Source organism: Bidens hawaiensis, unplaced genomic scaffold, assembly GCF_021521415.1.
Source record: "Bidens hawaiensis isolate Kalapana, Puna unplaced genomic scaffold, B.hawaiensis_p1.1 tig00006083_1, whole genome shotgun sequence".
Taxonomy (NCBI): domain Eukaryota; kingdom Viridiplantae; phylum Streptophyta; class Magnoliopsida; order Asterales; family Asteraceae; genus Bidens; species Bidens hawaiensis.
This window is the reverse complement of record NW_027491403.1, coordinates 1,293,201-1,303,537: the sequence shown is the minus strand read 5'-3', so window position 1 is coordinate 1,303,537 and position 10,337 is coordinate 1,293,201. Positions and strand designations below refer to the sequence as shown.

The 10,337-nt window shown below is 40.9% G+C and overlaps 1 protein-coding gene across 1 annotated transcript; it reads left to right on the top strand.

The window, feature by feature from the left end:
* The first annotated feature begins 8,977 nt into the window (after positions 1–8,977).
* Positions 8,978–10,299, top strand: LOC143631476 (uncharacterized). The gene is made up of 3 exons (XM_077100241.1): positions 8,978–9,199; positions 9,309–9,461; positions 9,688–10,299. The coding sequence occupies exons 1-3, from the start codon at positions 8,978–8,980 to the stop codon at positions 10,297–10,299; spliced, it is 987 nt and encodes a 328-aa protein (XP_076956356.1).
* The last annotated feature ends 38 nt before the right edge of the window (positions 10,300–10,337 follow it).

Genomic DNA, 10,337 nt, shown 5'->3' with positions numbered 1-10,337 from the left:
ATGTGCCGAAAACAGCCTTCCGAACTAGATACGGCCATTATGAGTTCTTAGTGATGCCTTTCGGGCTAACTAATGTGCCGGCTGTATTCATGGATCTAATGAACCGCGTGTGCAAACCATACTTGGATAAGTTTGTGATTGTATTTATAGATGATATTCTGATTTACTCTCGAACCAAGGCCGAGCATGAGCAACACCTGGGATTGATTTTGGAATTGTTGAGGAAAGAAAAGTTGTATGCGAAGTTTTCCAAGTGTGAGTTTTGGCTTAGAGAAGTTCACTTTCTCGGTCACGTTGTAAACGAGAAAGGAATACACGTTGATCCTTCCAAAGTCAAGGCCATCGAAAACTGGGAAGCGCCAAAAACCCCAACTGAGGTGAGGCAATTCCTAGGACTAGCTGGCTACTATCGACGCTTCATTGAGAACTTCTCCAAGATAGCTCTACCTCTGACCGCGCTAACTCAAAAAGACAAGAAGTTTGTCTGGGGCGAAAATCAGGAAGCGGCATTTCAAATATTGAAACAGAAGTTATGTAGTGCGCCAATTTTGTCTCTGCCCGAGGGGACGGATGACATCGTCGTTTACAGCGACGCTTCACATCAGGGACTCGGATGTGTCCTTATGCAGCGAGACAAAGTAATAGCGTATGCCTCGCGCCAACTCAAGAACAATGAAAAGAACTACACAACGCATGATCTGGAACTTGGAGCGGTTGTCTTCGCGCTAAAGATTTGGCGCCATTACCTCTATGGTACAAAGTGTATAATCTTTACGGATCACAAGAGCCTTCAACATATATTTGATCAAAAGGATTTAAACATGAGGCAACGAAGATGGGTGGAGTTGTTGAATGATTATGATTGTGAAATTAAGTACCACCCTGGAAAGGCGAATGTGGTAGCAGACGCGCTAAGTAGGAAGGAGCGAATAAAAACGCTACGAGTCAAGGCTCTAAGGTTGACCATTCGCGCAGATCTCTCTACCCGCATCCGGGACGCTCAGCAAGAAGCCTTGAAACCAGAGTTTGTTAAAAACGAATCCCTTGGGGGTATGATTAAGAATTTGGAGATCAAGGAAAACGACACTCGATATTTTACTAACCGCATATGGGTCCCTCTCAAGGGAGGATTGCGCGAGCAAGTATTAAACGAAGCTCACAAGACGCGGTATTCCGTACATCCTGGCGCAGACAAGATGTACCAAGATGTTAAAGTGCTGTATTGGTGGCCCAATCTCAAAGGCGCCATCGCGACGTATGTCAGTAAGTGCCTGACGTGTTCGAAAGTGAAGGCTGAATACCAGAAGCCGTCGGGGTTACTTCAACAGCCAGAAATTCCCATGTGGAAGTGGGAACAAATCTCTATGGACTTCATCACCAAACTGCCAAGGACACCTGGGGGTTACGACACGATCTGGGTTATTGTAGATCGGCTAACTAAGTCAGCGCACTTCCTACCGATCAAGGAAACCGATAAGATGGAAAAGTTAGCCCGATTGTATATTCGAGAAGTAGTTTCAAAACATGGAGTCCCAGTGTCCATCATTTCTGATAGAGATAGTCGGTTCACCTCAAGGTTTTGGAGATCGTTACAAGGGGCTTTAGGTACTCGTCTTGACATGAGTACGGCATATCATCCCCAAACGGATGGACAAAGCGAGCGAACAATCCAGACATTGGAAGATATGCTGCGCGCGTGCGCAATCGATTTCGGAGGTAGCTGGGATACTCACCTCCCATTGGTTGAATTTTCTTACAACAACAGTTATCACGCAAGCCTCAAGGCTGCGCCGTTTGAAGCTTTGTATGGGCGCAAGTGTAGATCCCCACTGTGCTGGGCTGAAGTGGGTGACAAGCAAATGACTGGTCCGGAATTGATCCAAGAAACAACAGACAAGATTTTTCAGATACGGGATCGCCTTAAGACAGCACGCGACAGACAGAAGAGCTACGCAGATGTGCGAAGGAAACCGTTGGAGTTTCAAGTAGGGGATAGAGTACTTTTGAAAGTCTCTCCATGGAAAGGAGTCCCCCGTTTCGGCAAGCGAGGAAAGTTGAATCCGCGCTACATTGGACCATTTGAGATCCTGGAAAGGATCGGTCCGGTTGCTTATAAACTCCGTCTACCCGCCGAACTCAGTGGAGTTCATGATACGTTTCATGTGTCCAACCTCAAAAAGTGCTTATCTGACGAAACGTTGATTTTGCCGTTGGACGAGATTCACATCGACAAACAACTGCACTTCGTAGAAGAACCTATAGCAGTAACCGATTGGAAAGAACAAAAGTTACGCAGAAGCAGAATCAAGTTAGTAAAGGTTCAATGGAACTCAAGGCGTGGGCCTGAATTCACTTGGGAAAGAGAAGATCAAATACGCAAGAAATACCCACACCTCTTTCAGGGCATGGCTTCTGCCAGCAACGTCTCCTAAATTTCGGGACGAAATTCTCTTAACAGGGGGAAAATGTGACACCCGGTAATTTCGCAACCCTATAAACTAAGTAATCAACCTAATAATTAGGTAATTGTGAATATTATGCGCGCTAAATTAGAATCAGCGCGGGCACGTTATGTGCGCCCTGCGCGAGCGCGCTATGTTAGAATCAGCGCGGGCAATTGTTATGTACGCCCTGCGCAAGCGCGTGATGTGAGAACCAGCGTGGGCACATGTTATATGCGCCGTGCGCGAATGTTTTGGCTTTATGTTTTCATGTAACTTAACTTTATGTTATCTAATGGGTCGACCGTCCCGCATGATGCTAAGGCGGGTGCAACCCAAATCGTTTATGCGCATGCGGAAAGGGAACTAACCTCCCCGCATGGCGGGAACATTGAGAGCTAGTTGTCTGAAGCTCCAAGATGGAATTGACTTCAACATGACTGATCACTATGTTGAAATACCAAGACCACCTGGAGAATCTACAAATGAAACTCAAAGTCCCTAACTGCGAGAAGGTTACGTACCTACCCGCAGCAAAGAAATGTCCTTCACGCAGAAAGCTATACGCAGAAAGCTATACGCACAAAGCTATACGCGCAGAACACTTAGCCTAATCTTCAGATATAAGGGGATTATTCCGGCCCAAAAAGGGAAAGTTGCGTGTTTCAGAGATTTCTACTTTTTACTGTACACTGACAAAAGCATCTGAAAAAGCATACTGTAAAATGAAAAGTCAACTGTCAGCCACCCTACTCCCACCAACCACAGACCTGCATGTCCTGTCCAAATCAAATCAGAATCTTTTACCCACTCCTCCACTTTTAAATAAATAATAATAATTTCCATACTTTATCATCATTACACCTAGATATGAAAAGATTACAATCCCCTAAAGCAAGGGATTGTGTTCCCTAAATTTTGCCTATAAATATGTAACCCAAATTATCACCCAAACACACTTCAAACTTCTCTCTTAAGAACTGCAAACTTGCACTAATCATCTCCCAAGCATCCGTTGTTTTCATTTCCGATCCTGTTACTAGGTAAGCCGAGATTATAACCTTGAGATCTACTTTCCAACCCTTATGTTCTCCTATTTCTTGATCTTAATATATATACTTCTTGTTATTTTATCATATTCTAGACCTTCAATTCCGAGGCCAACACCAAGAAAACCCGAATCTCGATTAATCCTTTAACAAGAACCACAGGTGAGTCTCACAGCCCCTATTTTCACTATCTTCACTGTTTTTAAACTGTTTTCGGGGCGAGGGACACGTACTTAAATTACGATTTATCATGGTATACTTACAAGTTATGCAAACGATTGTGTTTAAATTATGTTTCACGAGCAATGCAAACGGTTATCTATGGTTTACTATGTATGTGCGCCAGAATTCGAGTAAGTGATCACTTTACCATTGGAACTCTAAGGGTAGGGACTGCTGGTTTGATCCGCCCACTCGTAGGGGTCGCACCTCTTACACAGACGAGTGCCTAGCATGTCACGGGGCAGTACTATGGGATTGAGCCCGCTTGTAGAGGTCGCTCCTCTTACGCAGACGAGCGCCTTGTTTTCCGGCACAACGTCCGCGCGTAACCCGCTGGACGGTATTATTCGCTCGTAGTGGCAGCGCCACTTACACAGACGAGCACGGTTTTTCAGAAGTGTCCACGCGTAACCCGCGGGACGGTATTACTTATTTCACTCGTAGTGGCAGCGCCACTTACACAGACGAGCACGGTTCCCAGAAATGTTCGCGCGTAGCCCGCGGAACGATTTTATCAGAATATGTTATCAGAACTATGTTTTACTAAACACGTGTTGTAATGATGCTATCAGAATTATGTTTCAGAATGATTTTTATCAAGACTATGATGCAATACGATTTATCAAGTTACTAAAACTTGTGAACTCACTCAGTTTATACTGATTCAAATGTTTTACGTGTCTTTCAGGAGATAACTAGGTAGCGCATGGAGTCACACTTAGAGCACCTCACGCTGAACATCTAAAACTAGCTTTTTGGAATATTTTAGTTCTATCCCTTCGATGCGCGTAGTTGTTCCCGCCGCGCAAAGGGGATATGGCATGGAAATCTTCAACAGTTTCTATACTTGGATGTTTTTATGTAATTTTTAAACAATGTAATGTATTTGTATTAAACATTTCTTGAGCAATGAAAATCTTACTTTGAATGTTTGCAATGGCCCGTGCTTAATTATCAATCCCCACTCGCGCGCGCCCGGCTGTTTCCGCCGTTCAGGGCCGGGTGTGACAGCATTGAACATTGAACCCCGACCTGAGGAGATAAAAAAATTTTAATTATAGAATACATCGCAAAAAGAAGAAAAAACAGTAAGAATAACTTACGTTCATATAAGTCAACAAAAATGGGCTCCATAAATTCTGAGGCCCATAAGCGACTCATGCCTGCCCACACCAGGGCTTCTTCTGGCAATGCTCGCATTGGTGATGGTTCCATCGTAAGTACACGATACCATTCTTGACCTTCATGATTAGCAGTAACAAGGTCTGGAAGGGCAGAATTCACCGGACGGCGAACCATGTTTAATGGCACCACGTCCTCAGAAATCCAAAAGAACTTATTCCGCCAATATTTAGATACCTTTTCAACCTCATATCCGATGCTTCGGTCAGAAAACCCCTGACACGTATACCAACCATCACGAATGCCAAGATGGTAAAAAACTAGAAATCGATCAATATGTGGCACCAAGTCACGTGCTATGCATACGAATTCATAATGACGAATTCGCATCATAGCACGAGGATGCAATTGAGATAAATGGATTCCATAGGCAGTTAACACCTTCTGAAGAAATCTCGTTATGGGTAAATGGAAGTTCCCATGAACAAAATAATCGGCATACAAAGCCATTTTCCCAGGCGGTGGGAAACTGGCTATAGAACCGATAGAAGGAAACTCTGGTTCCCACTCGGGTGGAATACCATACGTCTCCAGTAACTTTTCATATTCTGAGTAGTCCCACGCAATCTCTATCTCATCAACTTCAGTCTGAACATTCGACATTTTAGGAAGATTTAAGGAAGACATATAAGAAAGAATTCGATGCTTTATCAGAGAGAAAATAAGAAGATAATCAGAGAAAAAGAACGATAAAACTTCTAAGGAAAGGAGTCTCTCCTTATTTATACCCATCGCAATTAATGCGATGGGATATGAACAGTAGAGAGAGAAAAACATCACCCAACCAGTGACTGCCACGTCACGCGGGAAATTCGAAAAAGAGAAAAAATTGTACAGTCGGGTACAGTGACAGCTGTAAAAAACGTCCCATCACCTGTTCACGCACCTGCGTGTGGTCAACTTGTCCTTTTTCATGATTATCCATACCATCAGAAGATATTTTCTACCTAATTTCTTAACAATAAAAATCCCCAAAACGCATTAAGTCCAGAATTTCACCCGCATAAAGATTTCACACGGAATAAAACACTGGACTGGGGGACTTGTAGAGGTAGGGTACCAAAATGACCCAAATACCCTTAAGTACCACCCGCGGGCCACAGAGAATCCTCTTATAAACCACCCGCGGGGCACATGGACCACCCGCATATCTTGAATGAGGAGGAACGTCCTCACAACATGCGCGGAAACATCTTGGCATCCTCAAAAGTCGTCCGCAGGACGGGATGTCTGTCCGCCTAAACATCCGAAAGACAATGCCAGCGGGACAGCTGTCATCACTCAAATACTCTCTAGAAGAAGGTTCATGATTCTTACTTGGGGAATACGTGACTGAACAGCCAATAAATAAATGACACCTGGCCAGTTTGTTATAACCGTGCACATGGCCAGGGTGCAATCCATCCTATCATTAGACGACGCGTGTCCAGGTTGTTATACCCATGCACATGGGACGTATAGCTTAACCTATCGCAAGAAGACACGTGTCCAGGCAGTTATCAAAGATCTTCTTGAAGAAGACAGTTGGCCCAATCATCTTCCTACACCCTTCGGCTATAAATACCTTATCAAACGGTATGAGGTATTCATTTTCACTCATCTACATTGACTACACTTAATCTATTTACTTCAGTACTTTCTCCCTTACGAACGATACTGATTCTCACGCCGGAGGGTGGTTACAGGAAGACCCCCCCCCCCCCCTCTTGTCCTTCTTGTAACGAGACTCACGGTGTTTGTTTTATAGGTTCCGGTCTTTGGACTTTGGGAAGCTATACTCATATCTTAGTTGTAATTATCGTACTTTACCTCGTAGACTCACGGATCCAGGACCCATACCGGGGAACGGATCCGTGTTTCTTCACCAACCTTATTCGGGTCGGTTCTTGGGTAAATTTGCTTTGATCTCAAAGCCGAACAACCCGAAAACCGAATAAATAACCCGAAGAACACCCCTACTTCCATGAACTCGTGCATAATACACGTAAATTTTAACAACATTCTCAACATTTTTATTATCTCCAAATTGTTCATCCGCCTTTGGTAGATTGTTTGAAACCTTTCAATAACTAACGATATAAGACTCCACTTTGACAATATCTGACTCCTTGTATGCTCGGTTGAAAAAAACAATTTTCCATTTTCTCATAAAATCTGTCCTTAATGTTATCCCAAAAATCAGGATCCGGTTATTGAACACTTATACAAAAGCAAGGGCCATGACGGACTCATCGTCTTCGGTTCAAATGTTTAATTTTGTTTTTATCTTTTACTATAAATCGTTTTGATTTTTGGAGTAGAAAGAAATTTTTTGGTGTAACAAATGGATTATCTTGAGTTGTATTCATTGTGTATTTATTTGGTTAGTTTTTTTGTTTTAGATCCACAATGGTCGATGTTGTTGTTAAGGTCGGGCTTAACCATATTGGTCGTCTAAAACGATGTTTAAAAATGAAACCTTGTTGTACAAATTTATCTTCACTCAAAAAGAAGTCAATATGTTATTATTTGCAGAAACATATATAATGCAATTCCTTATATCTTTCAAGACCTAACTCAGTTTAAATGTTACTTAAATCAGGCTCATTAATCCAAATCCCAAATACAAATGTACAATTATTAATTTTGTTTTGAAAATTATATTAATTAGAAAGTGAATGTTTAAGTGTTTAACGCCTTAGCTTCATTTTGCTATCTTTAAAGACGACCTTGTTGGTAGCCATGTCCAACAATCGAATTCATTTTATTTTTAAAAATATATAAAAATGAACCCAGTCCAGACCATACATTACCAATACCATTTGTTGAGAGCACCCACAATGGCGGATACGTAAAAAACAACTAAACGTGTCACATCAGCTGTCACATCAAATTTCCACTCATCCACTTTCAAACACCAAAAAATCTTATTTTTTCTTCAATACTATATCCACTTTTAAACACATGTATATTCCACATAATCACCTAATTCTATATTTTAATTCTATAGAATCAAATACTTTTATATATTAAAATACTTTTATAGGTATCTTATTTTTTATTTCATATTATTTAAAAGTAAAATAAGTTATAGTAAATAGATTAAAAAAATAAAAGTCATATAAATAAAAATTTAAATTACATAAACAATAAATAAACCAATCACACACAAATAATAAATTTATTTAAAAATACATAAACAATAATATTTTTTTATTAAAAAATTTACCATTGAAAGTAAAAAACAAACAAAAAGAAATTCTTTTTAAATTTAGAAAAAAGATAACTAAAGTGTTGGGTTGAAATTATTTACAAAATTTAAATAAAAAATTAAATACATTATGTCCACCTATCATGTTTACTTTGTGATTATCTCTAAACTAAACATGACCTCCAATATGTAGTTCAAAATTTTGAACAATGTGAAGCCAGAAGTGAACATCACATACATTATGGCACAGTTTATGATAAAACCTGACGGCAGCATACCCAATTCCTTGCAGATCCAAGAACCGGTTTGTGCACATCTGGTAGTAAGAGCATTCCCGTTCCATTCTATATCTTCATTTCTATAATTACACTAAAAACATCATTTTTTTTCTTCCATTTTCAATTAAATAATATTCTTTTATACTTTTTTCACTACATTTTATCTCTCATTCACTCACAACCACTTTCAAAAACATTATAATATTATAGAGGTGAACAATGTGTTTCTCCAAATTTAACCATGAACAGTAACATTTTTTTCTCTCCTCCTCTCGCACAACTTTTAACCATCTCTAAAAAATGGAGACTCCTCTCGTATTTTTTAGAGAATGAAATGGGAATGCTCTAAGACTATGCGCTATGGGGCGCCATTGGCCCCCATTTTTGGGCGCGGTGGGCTCTAAACACCATTGTGGGGCGTCGTTGGCCCAGGGGCGCTGATGGAGAGATCGTTCAAACGGCCGGCGCGGAAGGTGAATTGTGTGGGACCCTCCCCCTCTCCAACGGCTAATTTTTGGACCGTTTGAGATATATGTGTATATATATATATATATATATATATATATATCTCAAACTAAACCATACAATCTCAATTTTTATAATTTTCTCCCAAAAATGTCTTCCGATTCGTCTTCGACACCCGACTACTACCCTGATCCCGACGTTATTTCAGACTCCGATTCAGGTGATGAGGTAATATTTAGTGCTATTTTAGATGCTGCCAGAGTCTTAGTCGAGCATTGCGAAAGCTCACAACCGCTAACAAGACGTCCTCATCGACAACGGGATCGTGTCGGTGCTCATGAAAGGTTGATGCAAGATTATTTTTTGCCAGACGTGACTTTTGATGCGGAACAATTCCGGCGGCGCTTTCGGATGACTCACCAACTTTTTTTTATGAATTGTTGGTGATTTAGAACGCGATTATGATTTTTTCCAACAACAGGATGACGCGAGAGGTAAGCCCGGTTATTCTCCATTGCAAAAATGCATGGCGGAATTCGTCAACTCGCGTACGGGACCACGAGCGACACCATGGAAGAGTATTTACAAATGTCGGAGACAATGGCTCGTGAATCCCTTCATACGTTCTGCGAATGTGAGTATTATCATTTTTTAATATGTATTTATAAATCCTCTCATTTTAAATGCAAAGTTAATAAACTAACATTAAAAATTTAATATTAGGTATTCCTCAACTATATCATAAAAAATATTTGAGGAAACCGACTCAATCCGACATACAAAAAATATTCGAGGTGCATGAACAGAGGCACGGTTTTCCTGGGATGCTTGGTAATCTTGATTGCACACATTGGGCTTAGGAAGCTTGCCCAGTTGCTTGGCAAGGTCAATATCATCGGGGTGATCATGATGGACCAACGGTTATCCTTGAGGTTTCTGCATCATTTGATCTTTGGATATGGCATGCTTTCTTTGGGATGCCCGGTGCAAACAATGATATAGTTGTGATAAATGTGCCTCCTCTTTTCGACCGTCTCGTAAACAGGGTTGGACCTGACACCTCATTTTCCACTAATGGTGTCAACTACGAATACGGATATTATTTAGTCGATGGCATTTATCCGGATTGGGCAACGTTGGTTCATAGCTTTACGTGCCCGACTGATGATAAACGAAAATATTACAAGAAAAAACACGAGTCGGCCAGAAAGGACATCGAAAGGGCATTCGGGGTATTAAAGAAACGTTGGTCTATAATTAGACATCCGGCTCATATTCTGCACATGGATAAGTTAAGAAATGTAATGTACACTTGTATTATCTTGCATAATATGATACTGGAGGACTCGGGTAGAGCAATATGTCAAGGCGAGTACGACGATGCGCCGGATCCGACGACAACACTAAACGAAGATGAGAGATTTGCTATTTTATTAAGAACACGAAAAAAAGAAACGAATTTCAGTCTTTGAGCGGATTTGGTTGAACATATTTGGAGAAACAAACACCA